The sequence below is a fragment of the Pangasianodon hypophthalmus genome, chromosome 14, assembly GCF_027358585.1.
Source record: "Pangasianodon hypophthalmus isolate fPanHyp1 chromosome 14, fPanHyp1.pri, whole genome shotgun sequence".
NCBI lineage: Eukaryota > Metazoa > Chordata > Actinopteri > Siluriformes > Pangasiidae > Pangasianodon > Pangasianodon hypophthalmus.
Genome location: NC_069723.1, coordinates 20,788,589 through 20,811,590, shown reverse-complemented (window position 1 = coordinate 20,811,590; position 23,002 = coordinate 20,788,589). Strand labels below are relative to the sequence as shown.

The following is a 23,002-nucleotide window of genomic DNA, read 5'->3' as shown; positions in this document are numbered from 1 at the left end:
AATATTTAAATCTTTAAACCTTTAAACGAGAACACCACCACCACCAATAATACCTTTTATACCAACAAGACATGCATGGCGGAGTTGTGCTAGGTTTTACAGGTTGCCCTTTTATTATTAATTTTAAGAAAACTGTTTAAATTATGCCTAAATATCTGTATCTTCTTTTTGAAATGTGCTGAAAATATTTTCAGATATACTTTCCAGATATTTCTATACTCTATTCACACTCTCCCTGCCTTTAAAGCTCTTTTGTATCCTTCAGAACAGCTGAACAGATAGATTGAAAGTTTTAGTTTTGCAATGAATTTTATGTTACTGCTCAGCTGAAGGTCTAAGAAACAAGTTCTATGCATCGGACTTGGATAAGTGGCAGGAACATAAACCTGAAATATATTTGCTATTAAAAGTGCAAACATGATTGCTGGCACTAGATGGCGTTATGAGAAATGAAATAGTCTGAGTGTGTGGCTGCAGACAGACAGAGTGGCTACAGCAGCTGCTCTGTGAGTCCACTCCTCACTGCTCTGATCTCACACACTGAAACTGTGTAAAAGCTCAGACATGATGTTTTTAGACATGATGTTTAAGTAACTTGGTCAGTGTGTGTGTGAGAGCCAAATAAATCAGACTAGAACCCAGACAGAGGCCAGATTTGAACAAACAAAAGCTATTCAGAAGAAGATCCACAATAATAATGCACAGAAGCAAAGCGTGTGTTTGAATAGTACAATTTATTGTGTCAGATAATTATATTAATATTTAACCATTATTTATATGCAGATAAACCTAATGCTTACACAGTAAGAATGCACTGAACAAGAGGGACACACACACACACACTCTCTCTCAAGTGGTTTTCCATTGCAGTCTGAAACTATTCTTGATCATATGTATCTTTTCCTTGCATACAAAGTAAGTTGAAAAGAAAAAAGAAAAAAAAAAAGAAACAGGCTAGGGTCATGGTGTAACTTTTAAACTATTTTCCTGTTGACTTTGTTTTGGAGTGTTGTCCTGAAACAGACACCCACATTTCAAATTTACCATTTTGTCATCCTTTTTTTCTATTTTGTGAAAATTATGAGTACATAGTTCTTTTTTTCCACCCAGAGACCTTTGCACTGAACCGTACGAGTCTGAACTTTTGTAGGAATGGCAGTGCCTGAATGTTGGTTTAACACATAAGTAGCTCAGTTCAAGCTCACCTACCTGTCAGTCAAATCAAATTTCTCATTCCTGTTAGCTTGCTTGGAATTAAAATATTAAAATAACAGCAGCAAAGCAAATACACACACACATTCATTTGCTGACAGTAGAGTAACTGCATAGCAATGCATCATTGAAATATTAGCTTCAGTTCAAAAGTACCTCCATTAAAATATCTAAAAATTTAAAATATATTATTTTGTCTTATTTCTCTCAATTATTAGTAGTCAGTAATATGTATCTTCAAAAAGACATTTGGCCAAATGTCTTGGCCTAATTTACCTGCCTTGTAATCTTTTCCTAACAGTGTAAAGTGCTTGGAAATAGAGTTAAAGCTTTAAAAGAGAAGTAATGATAGAACATTTCTTAATAAATAAATAAAGCATTTCAGTATAGAACTCTGTAATCTATAATCTAGTGCAGCATTTAGACACAGAACATGAACTTTTGTAGAAACATTACAAACCATTACCAGTTTAACTTTACGAGTGTATCGCTAAAGAACTTTGGCCCTTATTCATCAAATTACACACACACACACACACACACACACACACTTTCTGCACCATTTATGAAATTGTTCGACACTGGAATGAGCGAGAATTTCAGCACAATCTCTCATGCAGCTTTGGCCATTTGGGAGCAAGACTCCGCCTACCAGTTCTTAATTTGCATATTATATCCATAAGCAACAATTTCCCATCATTCGAATTTACAGCATAGAATTTATGCGAAACTTCCTTATGAAAGCAGGTGTAGCTATTATGACAATAACAATTGTATTTTGAATGAATATCAATATTGATTATATAATTTTCAGGGTGAAGATGTAATGCGTCAAGTCAAAAAGTCATAACATTATACAGAATAAAACACGATAAGGTGTGCTATTATAGAAAAATAATGCGTTTTCATTCCTCTTAACCACAAAACCTTGACACCGATTACAATTTTTAATTTATTAAAAAAAAAAAATCTTTTATCTATTTATAGTTGCGTTTAACGTTGTGGAAGTTATCTGTCTAAACCTGTTATCGTGTGTTACAGTAGCTATGAACAGTCATTCCATCACATTCTCTTGATGCTAATATGAGAGAGGTGGGGGAAAAAAAAACAAAACTTATGCTACTGATAAACCTGTAAACTTTCCTGCGGCAGAAAACGTACAGCTTTAACTTACCCTGCTACAAATCACTTGCACTGGAGACTCCTTCCATTTATTATTAGTCTTAGATGAACTTTGATTAATAACCATGCTTAATTATATGGTCTTAGTAAAAAGTTTAACACGTTTTATGGAATGTGCTATATAAATAGATATAATTGAAATAATTAGCTTATTAAATAACTTTGATTTAATTAAATAAGTTTTAACCACAAATTATGGTTTGTTGAAATGTTACACTCAGATTTATGCGCTCTCTGACCTGACGCAAGTTCTTCATCCAGATACAGCTGGGAGGAAACTGACGAATAGTGAAACCGTACTCGTTTTGCGTTCAGATTTCATCGTATCAAAGTCATAACTTTGACAAATAAAGGCCAAAGTGAAACTGTTCTGAATTAAACTACTGTAGATCATTATCTATTAGACTTTCACAGCTAGTACAGAATAAGGCAACGATGGAGATCTTCTTCAAAATCGTTAGGATTCTTATAAAGAGGAGTTTATCGGTATAAAAATAGCCCCAAACTATATTTTATAGGCAGCATGTTGGTAAATAATGAAACAGTGAGAGCCATTAGAGGTTACTATTTGTAAATAAACCAAAGCGGGTCAGTATTATGTCCACCATGATGTTAAACTCGTTTACATTCATAACACATCGTAACACTTTTTTTTTTATTTTCCTTGTAAATGGACATCTAAAGCAGAACCCTGTCCATTACATTACAGCAGTCTATTTCTGCTCTTTGGGCTTCTCCTCTTGTTTCTCTGTCTCCTCTCCGTCTTGCATTCTGTAGTCTTTCAGAATGGCATGTGCAGTTTCTTTACCCGTCTTTTTCACTATGGTCTTGATGCCCAGGTTGTCGATGTTGAACGCGGTGACGCCCACGTTAATGGCGGAGTTGACGGCGTGATCGGTGGCCTGCCCTGCTTCAGCCCCATACCTTCACCACATAATCGACATTAGTTAAAAAAAAGGCGATGCTTTTTTTAGGATAGAGAAGAGCAGAGGTAAATGATGAGAAGCTGAGAAGTGCGCTTAAAGCATGTCGTTTAAAGCATTCAGTCTCATATACATGCAGTGGTTCATTCATTCCTAGAATCACGAATGAGTGAAGCTTAAACTCCACAGAAATCCGGTGAAATCACAAAAACACTCTGCTTCTATTGTGTTTTGATTATAAATTATAAATAATCATAATTGACAAAGATGTGCAACCTGTAGATTAGATTTTGTACGGTAGTGATATTCATGGATAATCAGATGTCTCGTGTGTTGTAATTACACCTGGCGTGATTTCGACTGTTCCCGCCCCCCATGTTTCATTGACACTGATGTACATTTGGGCACTAGTTTTCTTCATAAAAATGAAGCGTGCCTGTAGCGTACCGAAAACACAGTCCCGATTAACTTACACAACGTGACTGATGTGAAGTCGGAGATGAAAGCGCTATTTGCCCTCTTCCGCATACATGATTAGTTATTATCACTGATTATCACAGGGGAAAGAGAATCGTCATCGCTTCCACTCAGAGGGAGCCCAAATAATCAATATTTCTGAGAATACTATGTGCCACAGAAGCTCTAATAATAAGCGTATTTGTACAGATAGGGGAGGGCGGTACGACAAAAATATCATATCATGGTACTATGATACATGTTATGGCAAACTGCCAGCAATACAAAAGTTTAAAAAGTGTTTAAAAAACTGTTATAAATAATATTCATTTATTATTAATAAACAAATTTATAATACTTTTTAAAATATATATAAAAAAATTTTTAAAAAGTAAAAAAAAAAACAAAAACAAATGTTTATTTATAAAAAAAGAAATATTTACCATTGAAAAAGTGAAAAAAAAAAAAAACAATTTTAAAAAATTACATGCATAAGCTGCTGTTTCCAGTCAGTTTATAACTATAGTTAAAAAAAGTTTTAAAAATTATTAGAAAGATATAACAATATCCACATTATCTCAGGAAAAGAAACTGTGACATTCTATTACAAAATTAATATAATATCGTCATATCGCCGAGCCCTACCTACAGTGTATAGATGTAAAAATCTCTATTATTCATAGTCACAAGTATTATATTTATTAATTAATAAATATTAGAATATTTAAGAAAAAAATAGGTAGTTTATATGGGTAGCAAGTATTGATGAGCACAGAAGTCTAATACTGTGAGAAATCTACATCTCCTCATTTTTAGGCAGCACTATTGAATTAATACACTTCCTGACATGATTTAGTGAACATTCCATTAAACATTAATACTGAATTAGAAATTGTAATGACTTTGATCTTTGCAAAAAAAAAAAAAAGAAGGGAATTAAAAAAAGTTTCATTCCATTAACTAAGGAATCAGAGAGTTTAGCTAGAAGGGATCACCATAACCATAACCATCACCATAACCATCAGCATAACGGTTATTAGGAGCGCCAGATATCAATCAGAACCACTATTAGCCATAGCAGTGATTTAGATTGTTAATAAGTGGCAAGCGCAATACGGTTAGAGCTATTTTTTCGCATTTTGGGGATCTGATATGTTCTCTAGACCCCTGAATCTGTAAACAAATAGAGGGGAGAGATGTATATGTAAGTGGCTTTATTCAAAAATAAAGTAGAGTCTGTGTGTAATGCAAGTGAGCCAGTGTTAAAACGGCCACAGATGAACAAAGTGCTGATTAGATTAGGATTATGAGATCGTATTCAGTTATACTGTATGATACTTTCTTTAGGAAATCGTTATAATCTATAATATAGACTAGAAATCAATACTTTCTGAATGCTTTCATACTCACTTATGCTTGACAGTGGTGACGGTCTCGGTCGCAACGCTCTTCGCGATGCTCTTGGCTGCGATTTCCAGGCCTGTCCACATCGTGGCAAATCCTGAACAACAGACCAGAGGGGGGAAAAAAAAAAAATGAGAATGTAGTAATAAGACCTAATATCTATTACCCTTTACATAGATACAGTTTAGTACAAAAGTTTGTATCCCCCATGACTTCCAGGTAAAATGGAAATTGCTCTATTTTACATTTTGGCCACAAACAAATAAATAATTGATTGATTTATTAGTTGGTTAGTTTTTTTACGTTTTCTTTTTTTTTTTTTTTAATGCAAGATTTGGGGTTTTCCATCTAACACTATGTGAAATTTGGAGAGTAAAAGAGTACATGTAATTTGTTACTGTACTTAAGTGCTTTTTTTCAATTGTACTTTATTTATATACAAGTATTCCCATTTTTGCAGACTCATTGTTCAGAGAAATTGACTAAAATATCTGAATATAGCACACTTTCAAACTGAAGCTAACCAATCATAGTGCAGCACACCTTTCCACTGACTGAGAAAGCTAGCTCTAAGGCGTCCATATCATACAGCTAGAGCTTCGAAAGGTGAAAAAAATGTCCAAAAGTCTGGGGTAGTGCAACACTGTGGCTTAATCTAGGAGATGAGTTTGAAATACTGGAACAGAAATATGACTCTTATTTTCCAATGCATGCTGTATTCATATCTCCATATTCAAAAATTCACCATGTAATTTAAGGAAACGTTTTCTGTCATGTTTAATTTCTAGACTCCTACAATCTTGTTCTGTTTTGCACTCAGACGCCTCTAGAATCAAAATAATATAATTAAAATAACTCTGCACATTTACTTTCATCACTTAAGCCCAGTTACAGGCAGGTACTTTTCTTGAACTCGAGTTGAAAAGGTAACCAGACAACAGCTTTTCAATTGAGTAGCATGTTACCGAAGCTATCTCAAGTACACCGTACTTTGTCCACCACTGCTTCTAACTGCAAAGGGAAAAGTAAGCACAATTCAATACAATAGCTGAATACAGCGTTACTCACATACAAGTACAGAATGCAGACACATATGCAAGGCATAAAAGCAGTTCGGTGGATTTCACCTTTAATGCACTCTGTAAATGTGTAAAAAAGTTCACATGCAAACACAGAGGGTAATAACAAAATAATTAGTGTCCTGTGGGTTTGAAATAAAATAAACTGAAACTAAAATGCCACGTATTTTATATTACCTTGAACTCCACTTGCAGCTACGACCATGGCCCCATCAATGTTGGATCGTCCGTCCTTGTCTTTCTTCATGGACTCTGGGATTAGTTTAGCTCCATGTTTCTTTACATGAGGGGCTAGCTCTCTGCCCACATGACCAGCGATGGTGCACAGCCCATCCACTGCAACAGCAAGAGTGTTCAGAAGCAGTCTAAAGAAAGCACTACACTTTCTAATGAAACATCTGGGAGGATCAGTGTTGACATGTTTTACCCAGAAACTGGCTGACTTTCACAGCTCCTCCTGTGGCTTGCTTGGCTACGTGGAGGCTTCTAGTGACCGTAGGGCTGACTTGGGTGGGCTTGTCATCGGGTGTGATGTGTTCCCTCAGTTTGGATGCACCTTTTTGGATGGCCTTCCCTGTGTATTCAGCTCCCTTCGCTAATCCCCAGCTCAGCCAGGAAGCTCCTGTGAGTGTATTACAACAATCACGGCCATAGCTATTTAGTCACAGGTGTATAGTAACGACATTAAAGATACGGTCTGTCTGAAAAAAATAAAATTTACAGTTACACTTAGAGTAAGAGGATGTTTAAAATGATCCACTCACCCCAAATGTAGTCAATTAACCATGTTTGACAGCCAACATACTGCTAACAAGTAAACATGCTCACTCAAAATCTTTTCTGCTTCAAACCACATCCAGTTTTGAAGTAATGACTTACAGCCTCAGGGGAGGACAAATCATTAATCCATTAGCAAGCCCACTGAGAAAGTGGAAGCTCCAGTGTGCTGCCTTCTCTCATGTTTTAGTGGGACAGAAATGGACACTGCTAAAACGTTGTAGCTAACATATGGTGAGCTAATTAGCTGGTTAAGCTCATTAATACACACTGAAGAAAATGAACACGCTTATGAAATCCTTGGTCGAGAATGATTTTACGTACTCAGTGTCACAGTGCACCCTCAACACATGTCTTTATGTCTTTATTTTCTCTTTTTTTTTTTAAACACAAGGTTACTGCATGTTGTGCTAGCAGGAGAGTTACTGGACAGCTTTGCTCTGTAGTTTATTTTTCTCGGCTTCGTCAGTATTCTCTTCTGAAAAGATCATCCGTCGTTCATTGTAGTAAAAATGAACCGCAGCGCTACGACACACTTCTCGTCATGTTTATGATGTCACGCGCGTTTTTGTTTTGATTCATGTCTTGTCTCCACCCATGCCTCATCACTTCCCTTATGTGTCTTGATTACTTGCACCTGATTTCAGTTTGCCCCTTGATTAGTTTGTATATTTAAATCCTCGTGTTCCTATGTTCAGTGCAAAGTATTGTTCGGTGTGTACCCGCCTGTCATTACCGAGCTTTGTTCATGTGTTCCGATTTCCTGGTTCTCAAAATTGTCCTGTTTCCTCGTTTCCTTCCGCCGGCGCGACCTGGCTGCAACAGCTCTTACACCTTTCGTCTTTTTTTCTAACTTTTACTTAGTTAAACTCTCTCTTTTATGTTAATTTTTTGTTTAATAGCTGCACTGCGTAATGCTACCACTTTTTTCCGGTTTCACTTTGTTTTAGACCTGACGGTATCAGCTCCAGGCTCCTGAAATCCTGTGCAGAGGAACTGTGTGGGATTATGGGGCAAGTCTTCAACATGAGCCTCAAGTTGAGGGTGGTACCACAGCTATGGAAGACCTCCTGATGCTAGAGACCTCAGCAGCTTTAGGCCGGTGGCTCTCACATCACATCTGATGAAGACACTGGAGAGACTGGTCCTGGGCCACCTCCGCTCTGACGTGAGCTCAGCGATGGACCCGCTGCAGTTCGCCTACCGACCCGGGATCGGAGTGGAGGACGCTGTGATCTTCCTGCTGCACCGTGCTCTAACTCACCTGGAGAAGCCCAGCAGCGCCGTGAGGATTTTATTCTTTGACTTCTCCAGCGCATTCAACACAATTCAGCCATTGCTTTTGAGGAACAAGTTGGAGTGTCCTGGAGTGGACTCACATCTGGCGGAGTGGGTCCTGAACTATCTCACAGATAGGCCCCAGTTTGTGAGAGCTAGGGACTGCGTATCTGACACCCTGACCTGCAGTGTGGGTGTCCCCCAGGGCACGGTGCTCGCGCCCTTCCTTTTCACCCTCTACACTGCAGACTTCAGATACAACACGGACAGCTGTGTCCTGCTCAAGTCCTCTGACGACTCAGCCATCGTTGGCCTGATCAGTGACGACGATGACGCAGAGTACAGAAGACTGATGCAGGACTTCGTAGACTGGTGTCGGCCAAATCACCTCCTCATCAACGCAGGAAAGACCAAGGAGATGGTGGTTGATTTCCACAGACACCGGTCTGCACCCTCACTGGTGAACATCCAGGGAATGGACACTGAGAGAGTGTTCACCTAAACCACAAACTGGACTGGACTCACAACACAGACGCACTGTACAGGAAGGGTCAGAGCAGGCTCTACCTCCTGAGGAGACTGCGGTCCTTTGGTGTGCAGGGGGCGCTCCTAAAGACTTTTTATGACTCTGAGGTAGCATCGGCCATCCTGTATGGTGTGGTCTGTTGGAGCAGCAGCATCACTGAGAGGGAGAGGAAAAAGCTGGACAAGGTCATCAAGAGGTCCAGCTCTGTCCTGGGCTGTCCTCTGGACTCAGTGCGGGAGGTTGGTGACAGACGGGTCCTGACAAAACTGACATCTATGCTGGACCACGAGGCCCACCCCCTGCGGGACGTCCTGTCAGCTCTGGAGAGCAGCTTCAGTGACAGACTGCTCCACCCTCAGTGTGTAAAGGAGAGATTTCGTCGGTCTTTCCTTCCTGCTGCTGTAAGACTTTCTAATGAACACTGCTGATTTATTTATTTATAAACTCTCATTGCAGTATTTACACTCACATTTATGTACAATATCAGTGTGCAATATTTTAATGTGCAATACCGTCGCACTACTGGCAAGCTACACTATTCTCAACCAACCTGTACTTATGTGTATACACCCCTCTCCCTTTTTTGTTTTGTGTTAGGATTTTTGCTTTAGCACTATTTAAGCCATTTATTTACAGAATAGTTTTTAATCTATCTTGTTCTTGTGTGCATACTCTTTCTGTACTGTACCCCTGCTGTTGCTAAATGCAATTTCCCCACTGCGGGACAAATAAAGGAATATCTTACTCTTACTTACTCTTACTTATTGCTCTTTGGATTAGTTATTATTGTTTGCAAATCACCTGATCTCTGCCTATTTCCTGTCTCTGAGTGTGACTCACGTTTTGGATTTGTCAGCCTTTCCGTTGTGACAGACGGGAAAAAAAAACGAGCGGTAACAGTTATATTAGCAGTTACGGAACCTACTTGTCTACTGGGCAGCTATAACGGAACTATAACTAACATCATGAACATGTAATCAGTTTGTGCCTGGAGCCCAGGCTACTTCTTTGTCCACTCCTGAGCTTCATTCTCAGGCTTAGTGCAGCTGGATATTAAAAAAGGACTATTCCAAAATTTTTTGCTCTTTCTTTATTTATTTTTAAATATATCATTTGAAATAAATGTAAAAAAGATATGGGCATGTATTAATGGAAGCCTGTTGGTTATCTTAGCTGTTGGCTAGATTTTTCCAGAAGCCCCAGAAATAAACCTTGTAGGCAAAGTGATTTTGGCTTGATGACTTCATCTGAGTCAAAATCTAAATTGGGTTTAAATTAAAATATACAGTGCTTTGCAGAAATCTTAGGCACATGCAAAGAAATGCTGTAAACCAAAGATGACTTCCAAAATAATGAATTTAAATGTATATTTAAATATATAGAGCAGTAAACTGTAATAAATGAAACAAAGTCAACATTTAGTGTGACAACTCTTTGCTCAAAAAAAAAAAAAAAAGTCTCAAATGCAGTTTTATAAGGAAATTAGCTCATAAGTTTTAATAAGCATGTTGGAGAACCTGCCACAGTTCTTCTGGAGACTTTGACTGTCACACTTGCTTCTTATTTCTGCATGCAAATCTGCAGCCTTCTTACGCTTTTTTTTTTTTTTGGCCTGAAAAGCGGCCTGTTAGGTAATATGTTGCATCCTTTCCTGACATACAAACATTCTTCTGTAACATTTAATATTTTTTTGTAATGTTTGGAAATCTTTTTTCTTAAAATCAGTTTTTATACTGACCCAATAATGCAGAAGTCATTAGATAAATATCTATAACAAAATTTGTTCCAAAAAAAAGAGAAAAGAAATAGTGTCTATTGCACAGTACTGCATGTCCTCAGGTCTCACCTGTAAGAATCCCATGAGCCACTTTCTCGCTCCACTCTGGAAGTGCGGTCTCCTCCTCATCGGGGGGCGCCACCTCAGGCACCGCTGGCTCTATGGGCACCTTCTGAGGCAGGTGAATAGTGTCTGCTGCTTCACTGGACGGCTTGGACACACACGAGGGTATGAACCAGTTAAAACATGACATTATGCACATGCGCAGCACCACGCTAGTGCAGTCACTAAAAGCAAATGATAGCGTAAAACCGTTTGGGAAAGTGAATGTCTGTGAACTTGTACAACTTTGCAATTATAATTTCCTGATTTTCTCTTTCCATCAAACAGCTGTTTGGGTGCTTTGTGCTTATCTGATCACGGTGCTTTGTGCAGTCAGTCAGCAGACAGACGACTTCACACAACGCATTGTTATTTCCAAAACAAAGCGAGGGTTTGTAGTTGCACCCACCTTTAAGAAGGACAGTGACGCTCTGCGCCAAGCCCTGCTGCACGATGAAACGAATATGAAGGAATATTTACAAAGTGTGCTCTCAAATAGGAATGTGTGCCATCAGGTAGGAGACAATGACGTAATTATATGACGCATACATCAACCTGTTTGGAAAGTCTGTCTTATGATCTGTGAGAAAACTGATGAATCATAACAACGAGTCACTGGTGAACTCTGGCTCTGTTTTCTTATTTTTAGGTCAGACAGATGACGTGAGTAAAAAGAAACCCAGGGTTCACGCCAAGGTATTAAAGTATTAAAGCCAGCCGAATTAATTAGAATTTTCCGCCTGTGTTTGTTGTAATAATGCCTAGCAGGGAGTCGGCAGTTTAAAGCAGCACTATCTCTACCCTTCACTGCCTTCAAGCTCCAGCTGGAATATTTTTCTGAGCCACTGTTTCTATATAACACAAGCTACAGAAAGCATAAAGTATTGTAAATACTGAATGAAGTGTCAAGTGCCTTGTAGTATTTAACCCAAGCCTTGTGATATGACTGGGCAAAACTGAATGTCCTAGTTTGGAAATAGGGGTGTGACGGTATAACACGGTGTGACATAGTACAGATGATATCACAAATACACAGGCGAGTGTGTATATTAAATGTTACATGTATAAAATAAAACACAACGGGACGGTGTGATGATGCGGAGTTACTGTTACCACCATGAAGTCCACTATTTTCCTATAACAGCACGTCTTATTCCTCTTATTCATTATACCACAGCAATTCACAATTGTTATCCATTTATAGTTACTTTTAATGTTGCAAAATGTCCGTGAAACAAGTTAGTTCCTGTTATCAGTTACGTTATAGCAGCTATAAACAGTCGTTCCCTCACCAGGGTGTTTGTTAATAAGACAAAAGAATGCAGTCTGTTATGTTACAGAGAAACTCAAATCCACGTAAACTCCTCCTTCCTGAAGACTCTCCCATGCCGGAAAACTTATTTACATCTTTACCTCTGACACTGGAGACCCTTTGCATTAATGTTAACTAAACTTCTCCTTACAGAATGCTTCAACAATTACGCACATTTTTTTTAATCTGTTTATGTGAAGTGTGTTAGCTGTTACTAAAGAAACAATAACGTATTAGAGCGAGCGCATTAATATAAAACTGATTTGCTGCTGTCTTACTGTCAAAGCCGCTGTTATTTAGAAAATTACACAACTCCATCTCACCAATCAGAATCGAGAAAACAGGTTGAGCTCGCAAGACCATTAGCAATGAGCTACAGTGGATGGCTAACTCAAGACAGATGAAACCCTATGTAGGATTAGTTGTTTACCTTGAAGCATTTGTTAACATTTATTAAAATCTGTTCAGTTTTCAACAGCTTACTGCCAAAAATAAATATATGACATATGCTACTTCTTCTGCTAGTGTACAAGCAGTCAATGTTATTCATTCCCAGTTGCTCACATTTGGATGAAAAAATACTAGAAAAAGCCCAAACACAAACAAGGTAGCTAACACTGAAGAAAATCCCTAAATAAAGCTAACTAGCTAACATTACTAGTTAGCTAATGATGAGGAGAAACAAAAAAGTTGCTTGAATGTGGTCCATCTCTATAACTAGGTATCTGTTATTATCTGAGAGAAGAAGGGAGTCAAGCAGTTACTCGCTTTGCGAACAACTGAGCAAGTTTTATACGGCTGCATTTTAATTATACATATTTCATACCGTCCCAGTCCTATTTGAAAGAATTCCTGAAATATTCCCAACTAATTCTGAGGTTTTGCAGAAAATGCAAAGGCACTTGCCATTCAACAATATTACAACCTTCAACCTGGTACCTGATTAAATAAATCTCTTAAACTCTCGAATACACCTGAAATCTGTGGAAAGAGGAATTGATGTGTTACTGAAGCAGAAAGATGCATTATGACTGTGCTGGTGGACCAAGTCATACTCTTTATATATAACACTGAATTATGTTTACTGCAAAAAACAAGCAAATGAATATATAAAAGTCGTATGAGTGACACTGTGGAAGAAGGAGTATTATGGCATTATATGCTGATGTAGTATACTTTTTGGGTGTCCCAGAAGTCTCCATTCATAGGGAAAATTAACACTTTTTAGCAAAGTGTATTCTGAAATTTTTCATACTTACTTTATATTATATATATTTTTTTCAGACTGCGTTTAAGAATGCCTTTGACAAAAGAAGAACATATTGAAATCATTCTCATGGGTGGATCAGGAAGCTGTCGCAAGGTTGCGATGGAAGGAAACATGGCAAGCACAGCACATACATGACACTGTTGCCAAAATTATTAACAAATTCAAAAAGACTGGAAGTGCTGCGGACCAACTGAGAAGTGGACGTCCACGAACATCCACTGACGAAGACACAACCGTGGTGCTGGCAAACATAATCCCCTACGTATGAAGACTTTTGAGACACCATGTAGATATAATTTTATAGGCTAAATAAATCATTCATCCACACTGCTGTCTCACATATAACTGTAGCAAAAGTGATAAAAAAAAATAATAATAATTGGGAGTTGTCTTTATACATAAGTATTACAAAATTGTTTGGGGTGAAATGTACATTTTAGTCACATTCAGTAGCTCTAACTGATCAGAGAAATTCATTGCTCTGTATCAGTTCATTTGCTGTTCAGTATTGAAAATCCTAGCAGGCAGACAGAAAAAAAAAACATTTTTCCCACAAAACCCCTAGCATATGTAGATGGATGAGACAGCTTAATATTATTAATTTTATTATTTTCAGATGTGCGTCAAGCAACAGTAAGAAAACACTCCAGTATTGTGACGCTACTTAATAACACGCAGCTCCTCCACTTTTAGTTTTACTGACCAAATGCGTCACAGTCCCGATATCTCGGTTACTGTTGGCTCACAAGATGAAGGCCCGTGAACTCACAAATCTAAGTTCACCTAATAAAGTCGGCACAAAATGAAAAGTAACTGCTATCAGCTCATGGCTTTTTCACATCATTCATCTTCAGTAAACATTGCCTTTTGCTACAGGCAAATGTCCTTCTTATTTGGACCACTGCTTTAGCTGAGAAAGCAGAAAAGCACTGTTTTCACATGGCTCTGTAGGAACCACTGTAGGAACGAGTCAAAAAATTTTGTAAATGTTATGGCTCAACTGTAGATGTTGGTACCCCTGCATTACAAATTAAAAATTGATTGTGCAGTTATCACACTGCCATTTTTCCATTCTTAATTCAAACCTCTGTGCTGTATTTTTCTCTCTTTCTTGCCATGTTGCAGCATACATTGTACTTACTTGCCTATGCTCTTGCTCTGTGCATGTGTATCACGCTCTGTTACGTGAACAGCTTACTCTACTCTACTGTCTCTACGAGCATTTCAGTGTGCATATGTCCTGGCATACTGTGCAAATGAAAAATAAATGTGACTTGACTTGAACCTCAGCTAAGAGACAGTGCATCCAAGTAGGTGGAGACCTGTAGAAACTCACCTGGACTCTCAGGTCTGTCAGTTGGGACAGGACGTCCTGGAAGATGTCACGCTCTGACGAGGGCAGCTCAGAGGACAGCACCACACCCACGTAGTAGCCTGGAGAAGGAGCCATCAAATCAGGGAACATGTAGACTCCTGTGTTACACAGCAGGACTGGAGAGTCAGTGGCCATGAGGGGGTAAAGCCAGTCACACACCTGAAATCAGCACAAAACGCCTGTCACTCATGTACTCTTTAACAATGTTACAAAAGGACTGGAGTGATCATTCTGGCAAAAATATCACGCCAAGAGACAGCTTCAGAGTTCAAGGACTAAAGTAGTGAACATGTAAAGGCGGGAAAATGAAATAGCTCACCCAAAACACCCAATCAGTTACAAGAATGGGCAAAAATAGAATTTCATGACAGATGATACAAATCACAGTATATAGGTTTGCTAACAAACTGCCAGCAAGGCACTTATATATATATATAATATTTTTTTTTCAGTAACAATTGCGCATATGTATATATATATATATATATATATATATATATATATATATATATATATATATATATATATATATATATATATATATGTATGTATATGTGTGTGTGTGTGTATATAACTTCTAAAAGGATATTGCGATATCTAGAATACCTCATAAAAGTGTACTGTGACCTTATGATACACTTTTTTTTTTTTTAACATATTATGGTATTAGTCTATAAGGTTTATAAATCGTGATATTGAGATAATTTCACCATATCGTCCAGGCTTATAATCGAATAATATTTGCATGCAAAAGTTTCCAAAATGGCTTTAACTGTGTGAGTAAATACAGAGTAATTTATATATACGCCCTGAAGAGGAAAAAAAAATACTTTAGACCATAACACAGATGAAGAGATCAGTATGTGGAATTCCCCCCTGATTTGAGACATGTGCCAAGGAGACAAAAAAAAAAAAAAAAATGCAGCTACACAGTGTCCATGGCACACCATCCATCACATGACTATATTTAATTAAAATCCGGGATGTTGCATTAGAGATTGCACTCTGAATGTGATGACCTGAAGCACAGTCCCTCTTTCACACGTCCTGTCCAGGAGAAAGTTCAGCTGAGAATGTATTCCTCTTGAGGACACTCAGCTCTCACAGGCTTTAGGACATGAGACAGAGACCTTTAACACTAAGCCTGTTTCTGGTGTAAGTGCACTGTTTAAGAATAAACAAATTTTACTAAGTCTTTATTTGTATCTGAAACTAATGTATGGTGCAGGTTAAGTTATTAGATCTAGAAGGTGGGGATGCATGATAACGGCTACAGTGAATATTGAAATCACAAATAGCCTATTTATCACAATTATTCACAGTTTACATAGAGTTTAGGAAAAAAAATCAGTTATTCTTCAGACTGCCCCTTAGTCACATTAATAAAGTACTGTTTCAATAATGACACTTCATTCATTCATTCATCTTCAATAAGCACTTGTGGTCGTGGTGGATCCGGAGTCTATCCCAGGAACGCTGAGCGTGAGGCAGGGAATACCACCTGGATGGACAATTTAGAGATGTCAATCAACCTGCAGGCATGTTTTTAGGAGGCAGGAGGAAACTGAAGAACCCGATGGAAATCCAGACAGATACTCATACAAGATGTAACGGTCAATCCGTGTCAAATCAACCAAATTTCGGAGACTTCCCCGGCTAAAATGTTTGATTTTGTTAATTGTTTTTTGAAGAAAGACAAACCTAAATTGTGATGAAAGCCAAAATATTAAATGCCATGGATCAATATTTTCTGAGTAATCCATTCTTTTTTAAAAGAAAGTCAAAATGACAATTTTTACCTGAGATTTGGAGCCAAATTACGTGGTTACTTGGTTCTTTCTTGGTTACTTTAGAAAGATGGCTACATCATCAGTATTAGTAAAATCTGTTGACTTTAGCAATCCTTGCTGCATTATATGCCAATGGTGACAGTTCAAAAATGGGAAAAAGCACTTTTCATGCTCTTTTACCATAGTTGGCATGCCTGATACTGAAGAAGTATTAAAGATACCTTAATATCATTTTAGATTATGGTTCTTAAACTTTTCTTTTGGTATCTTCATTTATAAGACACTATATGGTTTAATCCCAGAGATACGGGGATCTCAACGTGGCTCCAAGAGTAAATTGTTAAATTGTACACGTTTTCAGTGGTCAAAAACCAAATGTGGGTCACTTTGCATACAGCTGATATATTTGTCTTTTGAACAGGAATGGTTCTTGTTTCCCTCTATCAAAACAATTAGAAATACACTGAAATGGTCAAGTTGAGGCACATTAACTTGCTCTCAATAGTGTATTCATAAGATTCTATATTTGAATCAGTTTCAGGGAAATTTGAAAGGGATTTTGTTCATTTTAACTACTTCTGGAGCTACCTAGAGTTCAAACATGCTGTATCATAGCTGCGTTTGAAGCAACTGCATGACTCTTAGGGCAGTGTGGTAGCTCTCCCCACACACATGTGTATTCAATAAACCAAGATTTGCCTCACTTGGATTGTTTAATTATTAGAATTTCCTCTTGTTATAAAATGTTAAGCATAGTCAGACATGCTAAATCAAGTAGTATCCACTGCTAAGGAGTATATTTAATGGAATCACTGATATCACCTCAAATCTTGAAACATATATTTCCAACATCTCACCATGGACAAGTGTAGCAGTGGAACACATTTGAGTAAAGATGATGAGTGCCACAGCAAGAGTTTTACCAAAAAATGTGGATTTTTTGACCTTCCTGAAACCGATCGTGAGCTGCTTCTTCGAAGGACTTCGTTCAGGGAATCTGACTCCACAACAACGTTGTGTTTGCATCATGAAAAGGTATTTCTTGGCAAGTACTCTTTTCTACAAAAGGTTTGTTGTGACCCTTTCGGTCTCCAATGAGAGAGCTCCAGAAGGAACAGCTGACCATATCAGCACCATCACAGAGAAAACAATCCATCCAGGGCAGAAGTTTTGTGTCGCATGTGTGAGACACAGCACTCAGGACCGACATCCCTCCACAGGGGAAGACTCAGACATGGACAGTGCTGCAATGGCTGTATCTTACAGAGAAGACCTCTCTCTGCAGAGGCCATCAATACTAGCCTCACTAATGCACGATTTTCACCTCTCAAAGTAAAAAACATAAGTAGGAGAGATATAGTAGGCTATGGAAAAAGAAAGGCTGTAGAGACTTTGGTTAAAAAAATAAAAAGTAACTTCAAAATGATCAGACAACTTTAAACTGAGCAACATCAAGGTTGAATATGTTACGACTAATTTTTGTGGAGAGTTTATAAAGCACAGGCAGATATTGAAGAGACATAATAAACTAATACGGGGGGAATTTCTTCCAGTCTGTTCATAAACACCCCCTATTATTTCCATTTCATCTGGAAAGTATTTTAAGTGTTTCAACAGACACACTAATCTCTTGACCAATTTGTTTCCACAAATGAAAATGTCTAAACTGATTTATCATGTGTGCTCATTTCTGATAACTTTTACAACATTACACTCATCCAAACAGCCTGCTGTCATCTTTGTCTCTTCCAACATGACAATATTGCACTTTTCCTAACACTGATGTCACTCCAGGACATCCTGACAGATAAAGAGCGGTGAATACACACTCATGTGACAGTCAGGACAGATGGACAGGGGCGAGACTGATTAACTAAGCCTGCAATATCATCCGCTGATGTTTGTGAAAGTGGGGGAAAGGGCGGTGTAGCCGGAACTAGTCTGTTCTGAATGACTGCAATCCAATAAAGTGCTTCAGCTCACAAGTCAATCAATGATCATTCAACGAGATAACAGCACCAGGACATGTGTTAATATCTAACGTAAATGCCTACTCAAAATGTAGTCTCTTAAAGGCCAATTCTTTTGTTTTTGCTATACACTGAACATATTTGGGTTTGAGATCAAAAGATGAACATGAGATGATAGATGAGAATTTCAGCTTTCAGCTCCTGATATTTACATCTAGATCTGTAAAACAACTTAGAACTTTACCAACTGTTGCATTCTTCTTTCTTTTGTGTTGCTTTTCCAGGCTTGTACCGCAGAAGCAGCCGTGACACTACCTCCACCATGCTTGACCGACGAGCTCGTATGTTTTGGATCATGAACAGATCAGCTTGAAAATGGATTGCTTTTCTCCCATAGACAGCTCTCTGGTCTTCATGTTGGCTTATCCTTTTTAACAACAAATGCAGTCTTCACAGGCAAAACCCAGGGTTCAAACCAAGAGTAGACATTTACAGCTATTAATTGTTTAAACAATCAATCTAACATGGCACACCTGGGCAAGACGAAACACCTGTCAGTCACATGTTCCAATATTTTTGATCACTTGAAAAATGAGTGGGTTTGAACAAAAGGTGCCATGTTCTAAGTTGATTAAGTTGGCAGGATTAACTCTACATGGGGTCCTGCAGTAATTTCCTATTTAACAGGTGCTACTTTGTGATTTTATTTCTGTCCGCCTGGGCCACGTCTGTGTTTTTCACTGTCCTCCTCTGAGAAAGAATTCCCTACTGTTTTGTGCTAAACTCAGCAGTGGTCTGATAATTTTATCTGGATACACATCCATGATTTTCTACGCAAACGTCGCCCTGTGTTGGAAAAAAGCATGTTTCATTGCTGCTACTTGCCGTATTTAGTCTCATAGCATGCATATCAGTGATCCTCCCCAGATAATAAACACTTCCCAAGTCACAAAATGAAAAATGGATGCTTTAGAAAAGCCACTCAGTGATATAACTCGTCAATATAACGGTAAAACCTCGACTGCACACGTTACCAGTGAAAGCATTTTCAGGAGGAGAAAGAAAATAAAATCGTTAAGAGTAGCAGGATCCTGCGGGCTGATTAAAGGAGCCGTTATAATGGCAGCTACATGTACAAAGCGTTACTTTATATTTTAGTTTACTCTTCCTGTGGTCATTTTATTGCTGTCTAGATGCGAGAGTTTTAAGACAGATGTCCCTCTGATAAACTAATCCAATCCGAAGAGGGCTATATGGCATGAGAAAAAATTAGTCATGTGTGTATCTCAATCTATCAAGAGACAAATCGCACAGGGGTAATGTGTTTCACTAATCACAAACAAATGTATCTCAACAGTGTGTTGTAAATTGTTAAATGAATTGTGAACAGTTTTTCCCTTTCTACAAGCTTGTACATAAACATATTATATATATATATGCATATACATATAAGTAAACTCTGAAGGTTTGCACACCATCAAGATGAAATAGGAAAGACAAATAAAATGCAATTCGTACCAAAACATTTGTGTTTTACAGATCGTCAAATAATGTATATTAAACTATTAATAGTGAAAACAAATAATAAATCATACAGTTTTAAGTCTGAATGTGACATAAATTTTGTCTAATAACATGTATGGCCTTTGCTTTTGCCAAAAAATTATTTTCTGTTGATTTTACCTTTTGTTTTGGAATGTCATTTTGTTGCATAAATCAGAACACACCCATGTTTTTAACACTTTTAACATCTCCGAAATCTATTGTTTGTAGATAAACTAATTAGATGCAAATGTTTGCCCTTGACTGTATATTTATTTTGCATTTTTGCAATGAGACACTACTAAAATTAAAATTGTTTTGTAAATTGTTATATTTGCAGTGCAGGGTTGGACAATACTGTTTGTTAATCATTATTGCGATATTAGCTTTTGCATTACTGATAAAAACATATCTTTTTTTTTTGTGTGTGTGTGTTGTAGATATGTTTTTAGTGGAGGTTTAGCTTGTTCATGTTAACTAGCTAGTGAGTGTGTTGATAATTTTGCCAGGCTTCGATCACTTACCTGTAGGAAGGCGGGTGGCCTGGTGGGCATCGTCTCTGAACAGTTGTTGGTGAACTTCACGATACGCAGGTATCCTGGGTAAGAGGGTGCGCTCACGAGTCCATCAGGAGTGACGAAGAAGATCTGGACGCCGTTGGGCAGGAAAAACAGCTCCTCTCCGTCTTCCCCCAGGATCTGTGACGAGGTGTTAGAGCTGGTCGTTTGGCTGTAGTACTCATCCCCGACTAAAGACAGCTCTCCTGCAGCTGTTCCATATGAAATACTGACGTGTCCATCAGCAGCTTGTGGGGAGTACGCAGGCGGTTGTTCGGTTCCTGCAGGTTGGCTGTTGGAGAACAGCACTGCGGGTGGTGGCGGTCTCGCAGGGAGTGTGGGGTACAGGTTCTGAGAAGACGCCTCGTTCGCTGGTCTGCTCGGAACAGAAGGAGGAGCTGAGGGAACCGGGCTGTTCTCCAGCACTGTTAATCGAGACATGATGTTATTCAGAGTCTCCTGCATCTTCTGCTGCATCTGCCGGGCCGAATCCCACTGAGCACCCACGCACTCGTCTCCCCTCGTGGGCACGCTGAGCGCTCTGAGAAGGTGCTGCCGTCCCTGACGGTAAAGCTCCAAAGCCTGAGTCTTGTGTCCCGCCTCATCCTCAGAAAGAGCCTTGTTAATGCACTCGAACGCCCGTTCATAGCCGTCCTTGATCACCTGCAGTCTGGCTCTGTCGAAGGAATCCTGCTTCGCTTTCTCCATGCTCTGTGAATAAAAGTTTATACAAAAAAGTAACCAAAACACTTTCAAACTACAGAATTACTGGCATATACATGTTGTGGATTGAAACCTCCACAGAATGATAACTTAATCTGAAAAGATCGTAGTTTCCACAGGATCATGGTATTAATCGACCATTTAAAAACACACAAGCCGATGAAAAATAAGGAAAGAATTTGGGAATAATCAAATCCCCTATCTGCTCGACTAATTCTTTCTTACAAAGGTATTTTTGAGAAAGAGTTTTCCATAAAACTCCTACAGTATCAGTGTTCTCACATTGTCATTATAACCTGCCAAAAGAGAGCATGAGCATGAGGATGACACTGAGGGGAAAAAAAAAAATCTAACTAGTGTGTCAGTGTGCCACCATGCTTAGCCAAAGATAGATAGCTGTTTCGTTTAATTCTGGTCAGCAATGCCATGTTCTTGTCTGTTTCATAACTGGTGTGTGAGAAGGTTACGACTACAGTAGGAGTTGCAGCAGAGGTAGCAGTGTAACGTGTTTACAGCAGCCGAAGGGTTTTCGGTGCATAACGTCCTCTTCGCTGAGAAACAGGTTGCTGTTGAAGTCAACAAGCACAAATCTGAGAATATAAATAAGCTTAAATGTTATGTATAGAGACGGGTCCAAGATCCTGGACATGCAAGTGTCTCGGGCCTTGTTAGACTTTACAGGCTGAGATTCGGTGCCTGTGTCATTCTCTCCAGGGCAGACTTCAACCTTCAGCATAGTTCGGGTGCCAATATTTTTGAAACCAGTATTTTACAGAGGAAGAAACCTACTACTTTTTTCTTTTTAGGTTTAAAATAAAAACAATATTATATCCGCATAAGTTTAAGCTCAACCTGTCATTCATTACATGCGTTATTCATTTTGTGCTCGTTTCATGAAAGGTGCCAGTAATTGTGGACTTAACAGTATATAGTGTTATCTACTGGAGGAGGCGTTTTCCACCCGTATTCGGACAGAATCCCGCCTCCAGCGCTATGATTGGCTGGAACTATCCGCCACCTGCGCTGGGATTGGCTATTACCTCGAAACGATCGCGACTACTATCACGGAACTTGGCGGAAAACAGTTGGGTAAAAAAAAAATTGTCGATGTTTACAGTAGCTTTTTTTCGAGTTAATATTGCTCAGAAGCACTGAAACAGCGGGCTAGCTAACACATTTACATACAAGTTAACATTTAATAAGTGATATGCGAGTCAGTGGAGTTGCAAAATCATGTAAATAACACCAACATGGAGTCATGTAATGTTCACTCCAAAATGGAGACTTGCATTCTAAAGAAATGCTGATTATTATTATTATTATTGTTGTTATGGGATTTACCCAGCTATTTTGGACTGACATTGAATTCAAAGACATTTCTTAATCCTGGAGTTGGTCTGAAACACGGCTAATCTGTTAAACAGTTCTTGTGAATTAGAAATAAAGTTATTAGCTTCTAGTAACTAGTTACTAGATACTTACTACTAAGCCATGTAACTAAGGCTTGCAGAACTAGCCCACTACTATATTACACCTTAGTTACTAATACCATATTCCATATATTACCACAGAGTTTAGATGGATAACTTACCAAAACAACGAGCTGTTGTACAGAAATGAAGCCCGGCAGCTAAATAATTCTCAGCTTGTTTCAGTCCCTCTGTGTGTTTGACAGTTTCTGAGTCTAGACTTCGGAAGTTGCTGCCTTTTACATCACACACATTCACGAAGCTACAAACTATCCGAT

The 23,002-nt window shown here is 38.4% G+C and overlaps 1 protein-coding gene across 2 annotated transcripts; it reads right to left on the bottom strand.

The window, feature by feature from the left end:
* Window positions 1–715: 715 nt before the first annotated feature.
* spartb (spartin b) lies at window positions 716–23,002 on the bottom strand. 2 transcript variants are annotated; one of them, XM_026934859.3, is made up of 8 exons: window positions 22,847–22,998; window positions 20,500–21,243; window positions 14,635–14,832; window positions 10,684–10,825; window positions 6,684–6,878; window positions 6,434–6,592; window positions 5,184–5,274; window positions 716–3,318 (listed from the first exon to the last, which is right to left on the bottom strand). In XM_026934859.3, exons 2-8 carry the CDS (start codon window positions 21,238–21,240, stop codon window positions 3,108–3,110), a joined length of 1,737 nt encoding a protein of 578 aa, XP_026790660.3. In that variant the 5' UTR covers window positions 21,241–21,243; window positions 22,847–22,998; the 3' UTR covers window positions 716–3,107. The 2 variants fall into 2 exon arrangements, with proteins under 2 accessions (XP_026790660.3, XP_026790662.3); XM_026934861.3 differs by having other exon boundaries at window positions 3,136–4,946; window positions 22,847–23,002.